Source organism: Suncus etruscus, chromosome X (assembly GCF_024139225.1).
Source record: "Suncus etruscus isolate mSunEtr1 chromosome X, mSunEtr1.pri.cur, whole genome shotgun sequence".
Taxonomy (NCBI): domain Eukaryota; kingdom Metazoa; phylum Chordata; class Mammalia; order Eulipotyphla; family Soricidae; genus Suncus; species Suncus etruscus.
The window spans coordinates 9,866,820-9,888,367 of NC_064868.1; the positions used below are offsets into that span (position 1 = coordinate 9,866,820).

Below are 21,548 nucleotides of genomic sequence, written 5' to 3' on the forward strand. Positions count from 1 at the left end.
GTTTCTTGTTGCTGTTTTGTGGTGGTGGTGTTGTACTATCTCATCTTCCTAAAACTCATTCTCTTTCCTTTGTGCCTCCTGGCTTCAGCTTCACTTCTTGTGGTAGCCTGGTTACAAGTTGTGTGCCCTGTATTTCTTGTACGAGATGTTCAATCCTAAAAACTATTCGTATACCTTGAATTGCTTTGCACTTACACTCAATGTGTTTGAGCTGTTTTCTCTCTTTCTGTTTCTCTGTCTCTCTGTCTCTGTGTCTCTATCTCTGTCTTTCTGTCTCTTTCTGTCTCTCTCTGTCTCTGTCTCTCTCTGTCTCTCTGTCTCTCTCTGTCTCTCTGTCTCTCTCTGTCTCTCTGTCTCTCTCTCTCTCTCTCTCTGGAATGCCCAGTGCTTTCCCTTCCCAAGAAGATCCTCTTAAAGTTTGTTTTACAAATTAATCCCAATTAAAATGTTACTGCTTTGTTTATGCTCATCCCTGACTTGGAACCAACATTCATGGACTTTGAATGTTAGAGGCCTGGAAAATTGTTCGTCTTGGTGGAGTTCAGGATGGAACTCAAGGCCTGATACATGTTCTTTGCCATGGCGTGAGACCCTTACCCTGTAACTTATGCCTCTGTGTCTCTAGTATAATGCTCTGCATAACACGGGTGCTTTATATATGTTGTGGTTGAAAGAAATAATGTTTGTTTGTAAGGGGTCAGCTAAGATGCAGAACATTTGCTAAATTGAAAGCTTGTATGACCTAATTATTAGAACTCACCAAAGCACATGCAACAACAACTAAAAAAGCCTACCAACTTTAGAACAATTTAGTTAATAAAGATATGAAAATATTTTATTTATTTATTTACTTATTTATTTTTGGAATCATTCCTGGAGGGGGCTCAGGGAAATGCCGGGAATTGAACTCACCTCTTTTGGATCCAAGGCAAGTTCCTTCTCTGCTGTATTATTATTGCTCAGGTCCCCTAAATCTTTAATATACTATTAGAATGTCTAATTTAACATTATTAACAGATAATTGATCATGACTGGGCTATGTGTTTCTTCTGGAAATTAATGTCTCAGATTGATCCAATAAAATTAAAATCCCCATATCATCACAGATACCCAATAGACAGTCTGTGGCATCTCAAGTCTGCTCTTCACAATCTAATACTAAACTTGAAAGAGATGGGTCCCTCATAAATGAAAGAATAAATAGCTCTTACAATGTATGCAAAAGTATAAACTCAGTGGGAAGATAGTAGCGGATTCTTATTAAGGCCAGAGATGAATAAAGGCTGTGCATCATTGTGAATAATAAAGTTGTTAAAATGATAGCAAAGAACACTGTTGGGAGTAGGAATGAAGCAGGTGCTGTCCCCTGTTGTTAGAAAGATGAATGAAAATACAATCTTTTGGAAAATCAATTGGGGGGGGTTGTTTCATTAAACAATAAAAATACTCCTACCTGTGATTCAGACATTTATTTCTCAAAAGTTCTCCTAAGGAAAGCTTATGTATTGACAGAGGTAAGAAGCAGCACTTATTACATTATTTAGAAGAATCAAAAATGACAATAAGGGAAATGCTTCCCCATGGGGAAATAGTTAAGACCATCAGGTGTCCCAACAGTGGGTTCTTATTTGTCATTAGATATGTTGAAGGCTTGATGCCACAAGAATGCTGTAGTATTAAAACATTTCATTAACTGTGGATTTAAAAATGTCCTGTTTAGGGGCCTGAGAGATAGCACAGCGGTAGGGCATTTTTCTCGCATGCAGCTGATCCAGGATGGATGGTGGTTCGAATCCCAGCATCCCATATGGTCTTCCATGCGTGGCAGGAGGAATTTTTTTTAATTTTTATTGTGACTTAAGTGCATTACACAGAATTATTTATGGTATATGGTAACAATGAATGAAGGGCATTCCCATCACCAATGTTGTCCTCTCTCTACTCCTTTTCCCAGCATGTCTCTCATATCTCCCTCCTTTACCCCGCCACCCCCCCCCCCAGAATACTAGTGTAACTGGTCTCCACTTTACAGCTTGTTGTATATTGGGTATCTATTCTGTTGTCATTGACTTTGGGTTTGGTGTTCCAGTCTCATCATTTTTTTATTTTCACTACATGTTCATATGACTGGTCCTGGTATCATTTCCCCCCCTCAATTTATGAGGCTGAATGATTCTAGTTATGCGATTCTATTAGAGATAAAAAAAAGTTAAGGAAGAGAGAAGAAAAATTTGGTATCAACTACCATAAAAAATGCACCCAGCCAAAAAAAATCACCAAATAATATCCACAAGAGTGAAAAAGAAAGAAAAAAGTGGAACGAAAAAGAGAGGGAAAATAATATAAACAAACAAATAAAACAAAACAAAACAAGAAAAGGAATGCTGGAGTGGCAGGGTTTGGTGTTTCCTCCCACTTTTTTTTTTTTTTTGCATAGGCACAGTAAGTATTGGGGAAGGATGGAAATTCCCATGGCCTAAGACATTCAGAGTTTCTCCACTCTTGAAGCATACTGTTATGGGAACAACCATCGGCTCCATACATACTCATTGCCATATCCCAGGGTGTTTTTTTTTTGTGGTGTCAGGAAACTTTCCTCTCAGTTGTGGATGAGAAAATCAGACCACTGTAGCTAGCAATCTTGGTATTTGCGCAGGTCCTACGACTAGGTCTAGGATAGAATCTTTACGGTTCTAGAGGTTCTGTTCCATCATTGTTGGTGTGTTCAGTCTTCTGTATCATGTGCTCCATGTTTTTTCTCAGTCCCTAAGTCAAAGTCTAGTAAATTATAGTTCCAAAGGTTCTGCTTAGTCTCTGTTGTCAAAATTGGGCCTCTGTACTAAGAAATCTTGATTTTTGTAAGAGTCCTGGGCTACAGCCTAGGGTAGGGTTTACCTTATTGGTCTCAAGGTAAGTTCTGCCCAGTCACGGTTGTCAAAGTCAGTTCTCTGTAGTTAGTTCTCTTATTTTTCATAGTTCAAAGGACAATACATCTTCTGATTTCCACTTAGTATTAGGTGATGTGATAGAACCTCCTGGTCTTATGTCAAGTTGTCATCTCCTCGCTGTCCTCGTCATGTTAACACTGGCACAAGTAAATATCCGAACAGAGCTTAGTTCCTGGTGTTATTGCAGGGAGCTGTTTCAGTTCTACGTCTTGTATCTGGGGTTTGAGATTGAACTAACACTGTCCAATTTCGTGGAGACTGAGTTGTATCCACATGGCATATGTCCAGGATGGGAGGCACCCTTGTGTAAAAAGTGTAAAGTCTTATCCTTAGAAGATAAGATCTTGTTTCTGTGTCTATGATTTTCCCTTGTTTACTGTGCCTATACAAAAATGTATGGTGTCCTTTGTATTGCTGGTGCTATTCTGGGTAAGGATGACAGGCTACACACACAGTATCTGTGGTCTGGTCTGAGCTTTTATCCCAGGCAAGACATTTTCTTGGTTTTTGGACCAAGCAGCACCAAAACTGGTGAGGATAGAGAAAATATGTGTGTGTGTATATATATATATATATATATATATATATATATATATATATATATATAAATAAATAGAACAAATAGATAAAACTGAGATAAAAAATAACTTAAAAAAGGAAAAGAAAGATAGTTGGAGAAAATGTGTGATAGGGGATGCTACTTGTATGTTTAGGAATATACATCTTAAGATACATTATTATAAAGGTATTAAGCTTACAAAGGCAATATAGGCCTCCCAATTAGGTCTTTTGAGATATTCTTGTGGGGAGTGAAAGCCAAGGCACTTTTTCGTATCACAGACCTTGGTCTTGAGTTTGAGATATGATTTGTAGCATTTCGGAGTTCTGTAGTGTCCTTGAGCTGGGGGTTTTGCTGAAGCTGATTCCGATATCATGCAACAGTCCACGATTTGATGGGGGTGAGAGGGGCCACAAACCTTGAGCCAGCAGGCGTGTTGGTTGTGGTTTCTTGCCGAGACACGAGATGAGGGATGGAGAGAGTGTCTTGCATTGAGGAGGAGCTGGACGGTGGTCTATTGGGGCAGGGGGTCGGTCTTGGTGCCTAACGAGTTAAGAACTGAGGGTAAAGAGGGTTAAATAAGAGGAAGATAACGAATCCGGGTTGGGAGATGAGGGAGTAGAAGGGTCTCTGGGTGGGGGAAAGGCAATAAATAAGAGGGGCTATATACATTGTATAGCTGAATTGTTTATGGATTAGGCTTGGCAGTCAGAGAGGACCACTGTATAGAATGTAACGTTCACCTATACACTGATTTCAGAGATCTATTTGAGTGTTATCCTCCATATATAGGACATTCCATTTCCTTTCATGGAAATAGTCAAGAATTAAGAATATTTTTGGATGATGTTAAAAAGGGTATTTTAAAATCCTGCGCGCTTTTGAAAATGATTATCAGTAAGAAAATACACCCCTGCAGGGGGCCTAGTATACATATGGGAATTTTCAGCCCAGTGCCCCCAACATACCAGTGGAAGAGGAACAGAAGTCCTGGCACGTGGGGTCTCTGAGCCCAGCTCTTGCCTCTGCATTTGTTTATGCCTAGGGGAGGAGTTTTCCTCCACCTCCCTCCCCCCCAGGGCCCAGGTTACCAGGTCTGGCCCTGAAGGTCATTCTGGCGTGGGGATCTAGTCCCCTGGATTAAGTGGTCAAGTCCAGAGGGTCTTCGGCTAGCTGTCCAGCCCAGTGCCCCCAACATACCAGTGGAAGAGATAGAAATCCTGGCATTGGGGCCAGTGAGGTGGCACTAGAGGTAAGGTGTCTGCCTTGCAAGCGCTAGCCAAGGAAAGATCGCGACCGCGGTTCGATCCCCCGGCGTCCCATATGGTCCCCCAAACCCAGGGGCAATTTCTGAGTGCTTAGCCAGGAGTAACCCCTGAGCATCAAACGGGTGTGGCCCGAAAAAAAAAGTCCTGGCATGTGGGGTCTCCTGAGTCCAATTGCAGCCTCTCTCTCCAGTTTGAAAACGCATAGGGGAGGAGTTTTCCTCCACCTCCCTCCCCCCAGGGCCCAGCTTACCAGGTCTGGCCCTGAAGGCCATTCTGGCGTTGGGGGGGGATCTAGTCCCCTGGACTAAGTGGTCAGTCCAGGGGGTCCTTGGCTAGCTGTCCAGCCCAGTGCCCCCAACATACCAGTGGAAGAGACAGAAGTCCTGGCATGCAGGAGCGATTTCTGAGCACTGCTCCAGAAGTAACCCCTGAACGCTGCCAGGTGTGACCCCAAAACAAAACAAAAAATGTCCTCTTTGGCATGGTAGAATGGCTAGAAGTAATTTGGCTTCTTTCCCTATTATATTTCTGAATATTTGAAATGGTCTTTGATGAATTTTTCCAAAATTAGATGAAGCTTTTACTTATTCATGCTCTTTGATGGCACTCACATACATTAGGTTGGAAAATCAATCGTGTATAGGGCTGAGGATGTGGCTTAGTGGTAGAGAACCTGCTTAGCATGCCCGAGGCCCTGGGTTCCATCCCCAACAGGGCAAAAAGGAAACCAAAAAGAATAGAAAAGAAAAATCAACCTGTGTAATGAGAAAGTAATGTATGGAGACTGAAGAGATGACTGTACATAGACTAAGGTACTTGCCTTGTATGTGATCAACCTGACAATCCCTGTTCAATCCCTGGGTTCCACACAGGGTCCCCCGAGCACCACTATGACTGATCCCTGACTACAGTGTCAGAAGTAAGCCCTAAGTATTGCCAGGTGTGACCCCAAACAACAACAATAGCGAAGAACAAAATGGAAAGCAAGTAAAACGTAGCTGCCCTAGTGTCTGCTGTGCATCTCACTCTCCTAACTTATCCATGCTGACATTAGCTTCTAGTGGGCCCTAAGGACATAGTCCGTGTGCTTATTCCTTCTTGCACAATCTGCATGTTTTGTGTTTCCCCCCTTGTTGTTATAGAGTCGTTATGTGTATTTTGGAGCCCTATTTGGTGGTGCTCAGGTGCTCCTTCACCTTCAGTGTTGGGGTGCTCCCCAGCTGTGATGCTCTGGGGACCATGATGTGTTAGGAATGCCAGCACAGCCTCCAGCCCATCAGTTGTTTGTTTGTTTGATTTGGGTCACACCTGGCAGTGCTCAGGGATCACTCCTGGCTCTGTGCTCAGGGAACTCTGGAGACCATCTATAGTGCCAGGGGATCAAATCCGGGTCAGCTGCATGCAAGGCAAGCACCTTAGCCACTATCCTCTCTGGTCCTCTTTGTTATAGATTTTACATCAACTAAAACTTCCTCTCTGATCTGATCTGTAAGGGAAGCATAATATTCCTCTTCCTTTCATGTTCTTCTGACTGGTCCCATAATTGCATCGATGTAAGACAAATTAATGAGACAAAGTTAATTGCATACATAAGGTGATCCTTCATAGATACAGAGATCCAAAGATGGTCAGGCAAAACAAGTTCGAGGAGGGTCTTTTGCCTTGCTACTGGTGGTGATCAAGTGCTAGTACTTGGGAGGGCGTCAGTCCCAATGGGGGTCAGGAGACCACTCAGTGCTGGGACTTGGAATTTGAAGTGTCTAAACCCTTTACTCTCTCTTCCCTTACAACAGCATGCTCATATGCTATCTGGAATATAGACTTCATGGGGGTGGAAGGTCATTCTGGAGAGCAGATAGATGTGCAGTTGTGGGTAATTAGAAGTTTGCTTTGCCATTGAGATAAATGTTATTTGTGACACTAACTCTTTTTTGTTTGTCGGGCTTGGCTCCTTTCTAAAGTCTTATTGTTAATAAAGGGGAAGTCTAAGTATCTCTGTAAATCTACTGGTTCTCAGTGACCCAAATGATCCCACTTTCAGGTTCCTGTGAGCGGGGTAGGGTTGGGGAAAGCTGAAACTTGAAGCCACAGGTGGTGCTTCTCATCCAGTGGGTCTTAACTGGAGGATCAGGCCATTGTAGAATGTCTCCAAGGGCTTGTCGAGTGTGAAAACCATTCAAGATTGCTTTGACCTCTCTAGACTGACTAGGGAAACAATCCCCTTTCTCTTTAAAGACATTTTTATTTTGTTTTAAGGCATTATGATTTACAAAGTTACCTCGTTGAGCTTATTTTTTTGTTTTGGGAGAAGTCTTTTTTTTTTTTTTTTTTTTTTGGTCTATACTTGGCAGTGTTCAGGGTTACTCCTGGCTTTGTGCTCAGGAATCGCTCCTGGCAGGCTCAGGGGACCATATGGGATGCTGGGGATGGTACCCAGGTCTGTCCTGGGTTGACAGCATGCAAGGCAAATGCCCTACCTCTGTGCTGTCACTCAAGCTCCTTGACAGGTGCATTTTTTTTTTTGGTTTTTGGGCCACACCCGGTAACGCTCAGGGGTTACTCCTGGCTATGCGCTCAGAAGTCGCTCCTGGCTTGGGGGACCATATGGGACGCGGGGGGATCGAACCGCGGTCCGTCCAAGGCTAGCGCAGGCAAGGCAGGCACCTTACCTCTTTGCGCCACCGCCCGGCCCCGACAGGTGCATTTTTAAGCTTGGTTGTTATAGTTGAGAATACTATGCAGCTGCAGGAAGGAATGATGAAATCATGCAATTTGCTGCAACTTGGACGGAACTGGAAGATCTCATGTGAGTGAAGTAAGTCAAAAGTAGAAACACAAACAGGTGTGATCTCACTTATCTGTGGTCTGTAGTATATGTACCAGTCACCCTTGACTTCAGAATATACGAAGGACAGAGAGGAAATTGAGGGGAATAGGAAGAAGAATCTCATCTATCTGGTATCAACTAGAGATTACAAAGTGGGAGGGGTATAGTCCTACAAGGTATTTCCCAAGTAGATACTAACACCCCCAGGGATGCTAAACCAGTTGTAGCCTTAGGTGCCACTTGGTGGTGCTTTCTTTTTGTTTCAAGGTTTATTTTTCAGGGAGTGCTGAGTGATTGAACAAGTTTGCTTAGAGTATGAATTAAAAAAAATGTTCTAAGGTAGATGAATCACTTCCAAGGGAATTAAACTTGGTTTGGGAAAAGTTGAGGGAGGGATGAAGAAATCTGCTTCATATGTAAAGAGCAGCTCTAGGAATAGCCCCCAAACTGAGATGTCCACAAATGCATCTTTGGAACTAAAATTTCATTGTGAAGTTATGGTGCAATTATGAAATAACAGAACATTTAACACAGATCATTTGGAACACTGAGCCAAAGGTTGAGAGTCTGAGGACACAATTCAAAGGAAATGTGGCCCATGAGATGATTTGTGGGTGATTTGAGAAGGGGGAGAGTGAGGGTCCACGCCCTCCTGTGCATGGGCCCTACTTCTGGATCTGTGCTTGGGCTCATTTCTGGTGTCACTTGGGATGAGTATATGGGGTGCTGGGGGTCGAACCTGGATCAGCTGTGTGAAAGGCAACTGCCTGGCCTGTTGTACTATCATGCTGGCCCCTGTACTTGAACATTTTTACTCTCTGCTAAGGGTAGAAGAAAATTCCCTTCCTCCTAGAGCCCCAGATAGACCACCCAGTTGCTCTTGAGAAGTAGCTGTTTATCAGCTGCCAGGATGGGCCTTTCTGTCCTCATTCTTTATGTCACATTTAGCACCAAGGCCTTTCAGGTGGTGACCAAGCAAAAATAACTCTTGGTCCTTTATTCTGATCTATTCTAATCTGAAGTGCTCTATGAACCTGAATTCCTGTGTCTGAGTGGGCTGTCTCTCTCTCTCACTGCTGATGAGTAGAGTGAGCTAGGAGTGGAAATTGGAAATGAAGCAAGAACAGAGAATTTGGGGTGGGAGGAGAGGAGAGTGAGAGACAGATTTGCTCTGGTAGAAGTATGGCTAGAGGGCATTAATTGGTTTGGTTCTTCCAAAGTTTCTCTCAATGTTGGATTATCATCTTGGCTGTCTGGGTCAAGATTGTGAAACTATTCTGGCCTTTTTAAAATTTTATTCCATACAGTGAGATTAATCAGATTATGATTACTTGCAGATCTATTGGATGATATAGAGCAGTGATGGCTAACCTTTTTGAGCCCAAGTGCCCAAACTGCCGCACAATGCCTGGTCCTCCCAATGGCTAGTCTGGTCCTATTGCCAGGTGAGCTGCAAAGCAGACACTGGCACACTCGTCTCCCGCCATGCCACATATCTTAATTGCGGACCCCTTTCCGTGTGCCAGCTGTAAGGCCTTCGTGTGCCATAGGTTCGCCATCGAGGATATATAGAGGATGAGTTCATGACAAGGGGAGGCCTGCCTTAAGAATTTCTTTATTTGCAATCATAGCACTTCATTGCCAGATGGTTATTGAAAACAATTGAACAGAGACCGTGGTGCTGGATGCCATCTGTGGCCAGACCACATGCCCACAGCCCCAAAGTTCATCTTTCAGTGCCTGTGAGACTGTTCTAATTGGTTCTTCTTCATTGGGAGATCTTTTTCACTAACACTTGGAATTCTTGGAAGCTAACTTCTCCATCTCCATTCTTGTCCAGTTCCTTGAAGAGTTCATCTAGGGTGTTCTGACCCTGGGTTGAGACAAAAGCAGTGGGGAAAGAGAAAATGAATCTATTACTCCTCTATCTTCTCTGGAACAGGTGCCTCAGGTCTATGTTCTGGGACAGAACATTGTTGTTCTAACATGCCAGATTGCAGAGCAAGGTTGCTTTCCTGTCTCAGTCATTTCTTATTCTCCTATTATTGAATGTGAAAATCTTAGTTTTCTACCTACTTTTACAGAAGGCTTACACTTTCTCTACAAACATTCATTCCAGAAGGTGTCTGAGAAATTTCCTGGGCTGCCAACAGGTCCCGCTGCCTGCACACCTTCGAAGACCCCCTTTTCCACAGTTCCCCTGAGAGTTGCTTTTTATCCCCCTCCAGGGCTGTGCACATTGGGCTTAGGATTTCTGCAACCTTTGACATTCTTCCAGCTTTCCCTGGGGTAGTGGTGGTGGCAGTGGTAGACCCATTTTACAGATGAGGAAACAACTGAGGCTGTGAGATAACCAACCACACCCATGTGCCCTCAGGCTATCCATAGCTGATAATTAGAAAGGAAAGGGCCTGGGCTTCCCACATGGACTCCAGAGCTCAGCCCTTGAATCATTGCCACCTCAGTTTTGCCCAAGGCCAGAGCCCTGCAGCTCACTTCTCTGCCAGGTCAGTTGTCAAAGGTTGGCATGATGAGAGGATGGGCTTTCTGCCCTTAGCAGTATTGTCAGTGAGTCCCAGAGTTGCTGATCCACTAGGCATGGGGGGACATCTAAGACCTGTATTTCCAGTAGATTTCCAGGCAAGCTGATGCTATTGGCACAGGATCCACATGGCCGGGGAACCACAGTTGAGATATTGCACAAGGACATGTTCGGCTCAACTCCCTTGTGCCTATATAGTCTTGTAGTAGTAATTTTTGTTTGTCTTGGCCTTACAACTCAAATCTCAAAGCCATTAGAGCGGCTATTGGGTAGGAGTCAATCTGTGATAAATTAGTTCCTAGAGAAGCTATTAAAATAACACTTTAGCTCGTAAGTTAGCTTCAGATTTTAAAATATTGCAATAAAACATACATAGCATAAAATTTGCTATCATAACTATTTCCAAGTGTACAGTCCAATAATGCCAAATCCTCATGTTCACTGTGCAAGTGATCTGTCTAGTAAGATATTCTTTAATCCTATGATTTCTACCAACTCTTGGTGTTAGGCTGTGACCACAAGAGCCAAGCCCAAGTCAGCTAGTTTTAGAGTTCAGAAGAAATCATCCCGAACTCCTCAAACACAACTCCCTTGTGTTTGGAAAATCATCATAAAGCACTAGATAGACTGATGAGGGGAAAAGGAAATATAATAACACGTATACTTCTTTTTGTATATGTGTAGGGCCACACCCAGGACTTACTCCTGGCTCTTCACTCAGGGATCACTCCTAGCAGGGCTCTGGGTGGGCTCAGCAGTGCTGGAGATCAAATCCAGGTCATCTGTGTGCAAAGCAAGCATCCTATTCACTGTACTATGACTCCAGCCTTGACAACATACAAGATGGTGTATATGGGAGAGACCCCACAAAACTGAATATTTAGTCCATCTGTAGATACGTTTAGCTCAGCAGATTCCATTCTAGAGATTCCCGCCAGGCAAGTGCTTTAACCCCTGTACTGTCTTTCCGGCCGCTCTTTAACTGTCATTTTCTACTTCAGCTATTAGAAAATAAGTCAGGATCAGATGATAAGGTTGAGCCACATCTCAGTACTATGGCACAGAAAGAAACCTGCTCAAACAAGTAAAAGAGGCAAACTGTCAAACCTCTTGATGGAAGGTCCATTTCCAGTTCAAGGTGGGGAAGTAGATACTGGCCTGTGCAGTTTTAGCTAAATCCTGCCCAAGTCATTTGTACAGTCACTTCCATGGGAAGGAAAGCGAATCAGGACCACGAGAGTTAGCTCCTTCGTGTCTTTTTGATTTTGACAGTCCCAACATGATTCTGATGGGAGCCTTTATGGCTGAGAAAACCGAATCTTTCCTGAAAGTTGTTCATATACACATGGTTACCTCTGACACAAATTTAGGTATTTCATACAAATTATTGCCAATGAAAGGTTTCGGAGATAATAATGACTATCTTTGAAGGGCAATTTGTCAGCCATAATGGGCTTTCTTAACAGATTACCTACTAAATGTTCGGGTTTTTGTTTGCTTGCTTTGTTTTCATTTTGGGCCACATCTGGCAGTGCTGAGGGATGACTCCTGGCTCTACACTCAGGAATCATTCCTGGTGAGGCTCAGAGATGCCTGGGATGAAACCTATGTTGGCTGCATGCAAGCAAGGCAAGCACCCTACCCACTGGACTATCTCTCTGGCCCGTAAGTGTTGCTTATTGAGGGCGTTTGCCTCTAACAGGACAGGAAAGCATGCCCAAAGCTAGTGAAAATGATTTTCTAGATCTCGATTAGCCTGATAGCATGGTGCAGAGGCTGAAGGCCTGAGCATGTCTGCTTGGCAATCTGAGGTCCGGGTTTAGTAGAAGGCCCCTGATTACTCCAGCTGACCACAGCTGCTCTTGGGTGCAGCAAGGGGGAAAAGCAGGTGATTAAGTGATACCTGTCAAGTGCTGCTAGTACAGGACCAGTGCCCAAAATCCCAGCTCCCTGTACCTCATGCCCTTTCCTGGCCCAGCTGTGCCCACTCCATTTCCTGAGGGCCCCTTCAGCTATAGGTCCTGCACTTGCCTTCAGCAAGCTGGGGAATTCAGTCTGAACCAGGAGCTTCAGCTCTTCCTTTGACAGCTGGTCTGGATCACCTTCGCGGGCCGCGTACTTCTCGAAAATTTTCTTCAGTTCCTCAGGAGACTTTTGGGCACACATCTTGGGCTTCTGTCACTAGGGAAAGAGATGACCTTGCAGCAAACAGCTGAGGTAGGGGAGAGGAAAGCAAAGGGTTGAGGAGGAGAGAAGCAAAAAGAGGGAGGAGGAGAGGAAGGCCGAGGGGATTGTGGGGAGCAGCATGCCTGGAAGTTAGTTTTAGTCCATTATTTGTCTTCCTAGAGGCTCTGTGTTAGAGGATTCTCCTGGGAGCTGGGCCCAATCATGCCAGGGTGCATTCTACTGCCTGTGGCCCCGGAGAAAACCCAGCCATAGTTTCCTGGTGTTAGGTTTCTCCCACAACATCCAAGTCCTCTCTAGCCCGTTATCCTTAACACCCTATTGGAAGGAAGCCGAGTCTGTGAGCAGTGGGAGGAGTTCTGAGTGGACTCACCTGGTCTCCAGACTCTGAGGCAGACAGAGCTCCAAGGTGGAATGAGTAGCTATGCACGACATTGCACCTTTTATAGCCTTTACAGATCAGCACACCTGATTATCAAATTGTCCTTTTGTTTGCAATTTCAGGGTAATTATTAATGATTTTGAAAGCCAAGCTTAAGACAGCACAACCTCCTAATTAAGGGCAAGATCCAATAAAGAGCAACCTCAACAGTCGTTTAATGGTTCAGAGTCCGAAGAGGTCCTTTGGATTTCTCCCCTTGAGATGATATTTTTCTCTCCACCATAGAATTAGGGTACTTGCTTACATTTCAGAAAGCTGGCATGTTTTTTTATTTGATTTTGCTTTCATTTTAAGTTGATAGACAAAACAACGTTTTTTCTATTCAGAAAAAATGTAGATAAATAGGTTATGAAATCCCTCAGAAGTAGGGGGAGCCTATATTTTGAATAAATATATGAATGGAAGAACGAATAGAAAGTTATCTCCAGCATCACATATGGTCCCCTGAATACAGAGCGAGCATTAGCCCCTAAGCACCACAGGGGCGAATGGTGCCTACACTCTCTGCCCCCAGGGAAGTGAAGGAGTTGGTAACACAATATTTGGGGCTCTTCCTGGCAAAACAAGATTACCAACCAATTTGATCATCTTTCACTTTTTCACTATCTTCCTGTCTGCTCATTATTCTCTTTAAGTTCTCATTATTATATAAGTTCCCATTATTCTCTTTCTTGCCCAATATGTTGTGTTTATAATTTGGAAGACTTTGTGAAAATACTTGCCTTACTTTTTTATTCAACTGAAAATGCTTCAAAACTTGGTGGATCTGGCAAGATTTACAACTAGAGACTAAATTTATTTCTCGTGGAAAAAGTTCCATGGGAAAAAAAGAGAACATTTCCTGAGGACATTGATCTAATACTGATTGTAATTCACCAAAAAGGGCTTCCAGATCGATAGTAAAAGCACTTACCAGCTTTTAAACCCTTGTACTTTTCCACACTTGCATAATTTTGTCAGAGCCTGCATTATATCACATACAAATTGAAGAGAGAAGTTTGGGACTGTATTTCTCTTGGATGCTGTTCATTTTTTAAAATTCTAAGGTCTTATTTACCTTGAAAAACAAATGTAAAATCACAGTTTCTTCAAAGCTTCCCATTAATCCTGAGAGTTAACCAGTCTGGGGGCCAGAGAGATAGCATGGAGGTAAGGTGTTTGCCTTTCATGCAGAAGGTCATCAGTTTCAATCACAGTGGCCCATATGGTCCCCCGTGCCTGCCAGGAGCAATTTCTGAGCATGGAGCCAGGAGTAACCCCTGAGCACTGCCGGGTGTGACCCAAAAACCACAAAAAAAGAGAGTTAACTAGTCTATGAGTTTTTCTTGTTTTGGTTATATTCATATTACTTCATTTGCAGAGTTGTCTGAAATTGTTTTTATATTTTATTTAAACACCTTGATTACATACAAGATTGTGTTTAGGTTTCAGTCATGTAAAGAACACCACCCATCACCAGTGCAACATTCCCATCTCCAATGTCCCAAATCTCCCTCCTCCCCACCCTATCCCCACCTGTACTCTAGACAGGCTTTCTATTTCCCTCATGCATTCTCATTGTTAGGATAGTTCACAATGTAGTTATTTCTCTAAATAAACCCATCCCTGTTTGTGGTGAGCTTCATGAGGTGAACTGTAACTTCTAGCCCTCCTCTCTTTTGAGTCTGAAAATTATTATTGGAAGAATGTCTTTCATTTTTCTTAAAACCCATAGATGAGTGAGACCATTCTGCGTCTTTCTCTCTCTCTGACTTATTTCACTCAGCATAATAGATTCTATGTACATCCGTGTATAGGAAAATTTCATGACTTTATCTCTTCTGACAGCTGCATAATATTCCATTGTGTATATGTACCACAGTTTCTTTAGCCATTCATCTGTTGAAGGGTATCTTGGTTGTTTCCAGAGTCTTGCTATAGTAAATAGTGCTTCAATGAATATAGGTGTAAGGAAGGGATTTTTGTATTGTATTTTTGTGTTCCTAGGGTATATTCCTAGGAGTGGTATAGCTGGATCGTATGGGAGCTCGATTTCCAGTTTTTGGAGGAATCTCCATATTGCTTTTAATAAAGGTTGAACTAGCCATCATTCCCACCAGCAGTGGATAAGAGTTCCTTTCTCTCCACATCCCTGCCAACACTGCTTGTTCTCATTCTTTGTGATGTGTGCCAATCTCTGGGGTGTGAGGTGGTACCTCATAGTTGTTTTGATTTGCATCTCCCTGATGATTAGTGATATGGAGCATTTTTTCATGTGTCTTTTGGCCATTTGTATTTCTTCTTTGTCAAAGTGTCTGTCCATTTCTTCTCTCCGTTTTTTGATGGGATTAGATTTTTTTCTTGTAAAGTTCTGTCAGTGCCTTGTATATTTTGGAGATTAGCCCCTTATCTGATGGGTATTGGGTGAATAGTTTCTCCCAATCAGTGGGCGGCTCTTGTATCCTGGGTGCTATTTCCTTTGAGGTGCAGAAGCTTCTCAGCCTAATATATTCCGATCCATTAATCTCTGCTTTCAGGACTTTTGTTGAGTAAGAAATATCTTTTTGTTGTCGTTGTTGAACAAGAAATACCTTTTGTTTTCAAAATGTCTTTTTTGTTGTTGAAAAGAAATATCTTTTTGTACCAGAGCAGTGGCATAAGCAGTAGGGTGTTTGCCTTGCACGCGCTAACATAGGATGGATCATGGTTCAATCCCCCAGTGTCCTATATGGTCCCCCAAGCCAGGAGTGATTTCTGAGCACATAGCCAGGAGTAATTCCTGAGTGTCACTGGGTGTGGCCCAAAGAGCAAAAAAAGAAAGAAAGAAATATCTTTTTTTTATTTTTTTTCAAAAATTTAACATCTTTGGAAAAGTTGTAAAATTAGTCAATGAGGGGCTGGCTAGAGAGATAGCACAGCAGTAGGGCATTTGCCTTGCATGCAGTGACCCAGGATGGATGGTGGTTTGAATCCCGGCATCCCATATGGTCCCCCTAGCCTGCCAGGAGCGATATCTGAACGCAAAGCCAGGAGTACCCCCTGAGCACCTCCAGGCGTTACCAAAACAAAAACAAAAGAAAAAATTAGTCATTGAACATTAGTCCACCTTTTGCCTGGTTTTACCATTGGCGATTTTCACACTTTCTTTCTCTTTCTGTGGATGAATGGCTGTTGCCATTGGATTCCTCTGTCAGCTTCCATGGTAGTTCTTGCCTGAGACATGAACATTCTCCTGCAGTCACATCGCTGTGTTCATAGCCCATAGTTACATCTCCCCAATGACTGAAACAGCACCTAAAATCATTGGTTCTTTCAAATTACCACTTGTGAGCTTGAATCAATAGGACATTTGGTTTTTGTTTTTTTGTTTTTTTGTTTGTTTTTGTTTTTTGTCCCACCCAGCAATGCTTAGGGGTTACTCCTGGCTCTGCACTCAGAAATTGCTCCTGGCAGGCTGAAGGGACCATAAGGAATGCCAGGGATTAAACCTTGGTTTATCCCGGTTCAGCTGCGTGCAAGGCAAACACCCTAGCCCCAACAGTTGTTTTTTTTTTTTTCATTTTTTGCAAACACGGGGACTTCTAGGAGGTGCTCAGGAGGTCTGGATACCTGTCCTGTTGCTTCTCCACTGACCAGGCTGGTAGTTTAATGTGCAGAATTGAAGCCTTAGTGCCAGGGAAAACTGAGATTACTGTGGCAATGCTCCAGGGTCACACCTGGAGGGAGTTGGGGCCTTCAGAGCTGTACCCAGCAATGTTCTGGGGTTCAAAGTGGTCTCAAAGATTGAACCAGAGTTTGCCACAAGTAAAGAAGCACCTTAACCCCCAGGCTCTCTCTCTAGCTCATAGTTCTTAGTCTATATGTGATGAAATGATTTTGATAGCTATGTATGATCTTATAATGATATAACGTATAGGCCATAAGAGTTTATTAGCTATTATATGACACAGAACATTTATATATAATAATATATAAAATACATTTCTATGTGAATATATATAATATATAATTGGCTGTAAGCTAAAGCATTTGAAACATAGTTACTGACAGGCTTTTTTTGCCTGCAAAAACTGTAAAGAGAAGTTTGGGGGTACCTGAGATGTGGCTCATTGGCACATTGAGCATGCATTGAGGTATGCACATGCACATTGAGGTATGAGCATGCAAACCTCATCTGCAGGAGGTTCTAGGTTCAAGCCCTAGGACCACAAAGAAACCAAACTAGAATTTCAAAGTTGCTTGGTGTTGGCAAGTTTGCTTGTATTAAATGCTAATAGACTTGGTGGGGCTCCCTAAGGTTCAACTTGCTCATCTCTGTCATCCACATCTTTCTTTTTTTTTTTTTTTTGGTCTCATTTACCTGTAGAGTCAAGCATGATGGCAAACCTTCCTACAGTGGGAAGCTCAGAATCCATCAATAGATAGTCTCATGAAACATTAACTAAAAATATATGGAGATGGGCCATAAATACAGGGTGTGTTCCAGAGAGCGCATTTTGAAACTGAACAATGGGAAAAATGACAGGCGCAAGATTGGTAATGGAAAAACGGAGAGGCAAAGGTTATTTATCACGGCGTCATTGAATTACTTGATCTTTGGACAGAGGTAGACTTTCCTAGAAAATCTAAGAGGAGGGCCAGAGCGATATAGTACAGCAGGGAGGGTGCTTACCTTGCATGCGGTGGACCTGGGTCGTAACCTCTACATCTCATATAGTCCCCCAACCAACCCGCAGAAGTGATTCCTGAGTGCAGAGCCCAGAGTAAGCCCTGAGCACTGCCAGGTGTGCTCCCCCTCCAAAAAAGCTAAGATCTACTTGTTCCAAAAATGCTAAGTACCACAGCCCCCTCCCCAGATGCAGAGTCTGGGCAGGAGGGCACAACACTAGTCCTCACCCTGCCATGTGTGGTGGGCACAGGCCAAGAAGGGACCCCAGCTACTCTTAGTGCACTTCCCAAGCCTGCATCTGATGGCAGAGTTCACTTTCTTTTTTTGGCCTAACCTTTAGGCTGTGAGTGGCACTGGGTAGGGCCAGCCTGTGGGCTCTCTGGGCTCCCAAAATGCCTGTAGCCTTTTAGTTAGGGGTCTGATCTGGACAGTAGACAGTGTATCCGCAGGACACCTGCCACACTCCTGAGAGAAATCCTCTCTGTGACCCTGGACAGGGCTGCATTGCCTGAAGAGACATTGAAGGCCATGGTGCTGAGGAGGGGGCAGATTCGGGTTCAAGTCCATGTCTCCCCTATGTCACCTGTCCTTCCAGGCTCTGACTCTCAGATCAGAGCACTTTGGGGCTAGAGGGAAACCAGTGCAAGAAAATGCTTGGAAACAGTCCCACCTGGAGACTTCCGAAGTCCTTTTCCTGGGAGATGGTAACAGAGTTTTGCTTTTGCTGGTGGAGAGAACCAGTTTTGAAGACTGGAAAATAGGAGCCAGTAAATAAATAAAGGAACAAACATGTGTGCATCGGACTGCTACATGTAGTCACGCTGTGTCTGACCCCATACCTGCTCCAAGACACCAAGCTTGGGAAGACAGAAAGGGTTGTGAAGGGCAGACATCAGCTTGGAGATCGCCAGGTCCTCAAAGAGGGAGTCTGCCCTCCTCTTTCTTCTGCCAGAGGGAGCCCCTGCAGCCTAGCCATGCACCTTAGCCATTACTGGATGTCCTTTAGTTTTGCTGCCTTCTGATCCAAGTTCAGGCAGAGTGAACTGTGCAGCCTTTGGTTAGGATGGGAGTGCAGATGCTGCTAGCTGGATGGGAAGCTGGCCTCAGCTTTATAGAGAATATAGATTTTACCGGAAAGAGCTGGAAACCCTCTAGGGCAGGAGGAAAGGGAGCAAGCAGGTCAAGAGGGCCTGGGAGAGAACAAGTCAGAGTGATCCCTGTATCTGGTATTGAATGGTCTGTTGTGGGCCAAGGGGACAGCATGCGGGAAGCCAGGCTCTCAGGGCCTTCTCTGGGCAGGTTTGAGGCTTCTGCTCCTGCCATTCAGGAATTTCATCTTTGATAAGAGAACCAAGCTTCCTGAGGCAAAATTGTCGAGTGCACCTGCATGCATGAACCCATTACCCTTTTATCTGAGGCCACAGAACCCTCGCTAAAGGTTAATTAATGCCATGTTTGTTCTGTGGCACTTTTCCATCTCCCAAGGCTTTATCACCACCAGAGTTTGTTACTTATTGATTTTTCTTTATTTTTTTTCCTTCTGCTTTATGGCTGGGTTCTAAGAAATGACAGCCCTGCCGTGCCTCCGGCAGGTGCCTGCATTGAGGCAAATCACACTGGACTGAGGGGCTCCCCGCCAATGGCAGAGTTGGGCCATGAGGGGGCCGAAATCTAGGCAGCATTTGGGAAATTTTGGGATTGAAAGGAATATGAATCTCAGGTGCTTTTCTGAACGCCTTCAAGTGTTGGAATTCCCTCCAGAGAACAGCTGCTCTGGCCATCCCATCTGTTTCTGAAGATAGGACCCTATAGAGGCTTCAGGAGCAGACTGAAGCAGCGTGATGGCTCCTGTATCAAACTTTCGAAGTGTTATTGGGGTCTTGAAAGCTTCTTCCCCTGTTTCTTTACCTGTTCTTGGACATTCTCTTGGCCTTCTCCTCTGGTGTCTTAGAAGCTGGAGTGTTGGAAGCAGAGGAGCACAGTGGTTCTCCCATCTGCTGTTGCTTCCTATGCTAATATTTCAGAAGGTGAATCATCACTCAGAAGATAGCCTGATGACATAAAGTAATACCCTTGCATATTGGTTCAAAATCAGTGCTTCCTGTGGGGTTGGGGTGGAAGGAGGGACTAACCTCAGATACAGTTGGGGTCTGATTCCCTGTTTCTTGATTTAAAGAAAGTAGATTTTCAGGGGTGCATTGAGTGGCTTTTTCCCCCTGAAAAGGTTGCAGCTGGCCAAGCAAGTTTGGGAACCTGTAAATTCATATAATAAACTTCACCACTGGTGCCTTCAGTGTGCTGTTTCCTTAAATAAGACTATGTGGGTCCGAAGTGATGGCGCAGCTGTAGGGTATTTGCCTTGCACACAGTTGACCCAGGATGAACCTTGGTTTGATCCCTGGTGTCCTATATGGTCCCCCAAGCCAGGAGCAATTTCTGAGCGCATAGCCAGGAGTAACCCCTAAGCATCACCGGGTGTGGCCCAAACACCCCCCCACGCCCAAAGACTATGTAGGAAGTTTTCAAAGTCTGTAGTTCTGAAAGGCCTTGAATGAAAGCCACTTAGCAATCCTCTCTTCTATTCAAGCTTCTCAAGTGCTACTTCTTCAGTTGTTTGCTTCCATATTTGCACATATACCCCGGCATTCTTCTATTGCTGTGCCAGAAATCTCCAAGTATTCCTTCCCTTCCCCACCCTGCCCCATGCCCACTGGACACTTTAATTTTGAGACTGTTTCTTGGTATTTTCAAGTATTGACAGATTTGTTAGTTTCATCCAAGCAGTCATCAGTAAGGCAAGATTTCTGTTTGGCATTTGACTATTCTTTGTGGAGTCTAACAGACTATTTCTAGAATACCAATAGACAGAATGAACTACATTAATCCTCTGAGATAGTTGGAACCAATGCAGAGAAGAGTGGACCAAACAATTATGGCTCACTTCAGAGGAGAGCACTAAGTGGTGTGGTACATTGCTGTGGTAGAAGATCTCGCTCTAAGTTGTCTCACTCTTGCGCTTTTCAACCTTTGAGTAGGTGCAAGCTGGGCACAATAGGAGACGTGGTTTTGCTGACCACTAGGACATAGCAATGTTAATGCTTGAGAGAAGCTGAATGCCTGTCTCGAATACAGGCAGGGTGTGGGGGGAGGAGGGAGATGGGGGCATTGGTGATGGGAATGTTGCACTAGTGAAGGGGGGGGTGTTCTTTTTTATGACTGAAACCCAACTACAACATGTTTGTAATTATGGTGCTTAAATAAAGATATTTAAAAAATAAAAGATGCAGATACTTAAAAAAAAAGAAATAAAATCTAGGGCCGGAGAGATAGCATGGAGATAAGGCGTTTGCCTTTCATGCAGGAGGTAATCGGTTTGAATCCCGGTATCCCATATGGTCCCTCGTGCCTGCCAGGAGCAATTTTTTGAGCCTGGAGCCAGGAATAACCCCTGAGCACTGCCAGTTGTGACCCAAAAATCACAAAAAAAAATCTAAAATAAAAATCATTAAATTAAAAAATAAAAATTTATGTGTAGCAAGACTATGTAAGTCTGAAGCAAAATTAGTGTGAGTAGTGCACATGGCCTTGCATGCAACCCACTTGTGTTTGATCCCCAGCTCCCTAAAGTCTCCTAAGCCCCATTAAGAGTGTTCTCAGAGCACAGTGCCAGGAATAAGTCCTGAGCACTGCCAGATATAGCCAAAAAATAATATTTATGTGAAGACGTGTATGTGCTCCATGCCCCAATATCTTTCTTGTAGAACAATAGGACATTTCCTCACATGAGCACTGGACTAACTATTGAAAACTACTGGGCTTGGGGCCAGAGTGGTGGCATGGAGTGTTACAGACCATGGTTCAATCACCCAGCATCCCATATGGTCCCCCAAGCCAGGAGCGATTTCTGAGTAACTCCTGTGCATCACTGGGTGTGGCCCAAACAAAAAGAAAGAAAGAAAATTACTGAGCTTGAACTTAAGGGAAGTTGAGGCTATGAATAAATTTAGGGCTTCTTAGGGCCTGGTGTGTTGTCAGTCAGTCTTACCTGCTCTCTCCCAGAAGTGCACTGGGGTTGGCATTTGTACAAATGTGTGACTGGAAAGCTAAAGCCCTCTCGTCATGAACCACTG

The 21,548-nt window shown here is 43.8% G+C and overlaps 2 protein-coding genes across 3 annotated transcripts in view; one reads left to right on the forward strand and one right to left on the reverse strand.

The window, feature by feature from the left end:
• CTPS2 (CTP synthase 2) overlaps positions 1 to 21,548 on the forward strand; it is a 132,013-nt gene that overhangs the window by 63,965 nt on the left and 46,500 nt on the right. The gene's annotated exons all lie outside the window — the stretch shown is intronic.
• S100G (S100 calcium binding protein G) lies at positions 9,371 to 12,310 on the reverse strand. The gene is made up of 2 exons (XM_049766820.1): positions 12,176 to 12,310; positions 9,371 to 9,475 (listed from the first exon to the last, which is right to left on the reverse strand). Exons 1-2 carry the CDS (start codon positions 12,308 to 12,310, stop codon positions 9,371 to 9,373), a joined length of 240 nt encoding a protein of 79 aa, XP_049622777.1.

Bases quoted from the DNA above. Each gene is read 5' to 3' on its own strand.
- S100G (XM_049766820.1), bottom strand. From the start codon at position 12,310: ATGTGTGCCCAAAAGTCTCCTGAGGAACTGAAGAAAATTTTCGAGAAG. The intron at 9,476-12,175 runs GCAAGTGCAGGA...GTCTCAACCCAG, and splicing joins AATTCCCCAGCTTGCTGAAG to GGTCAGAACACCCTAGATGA.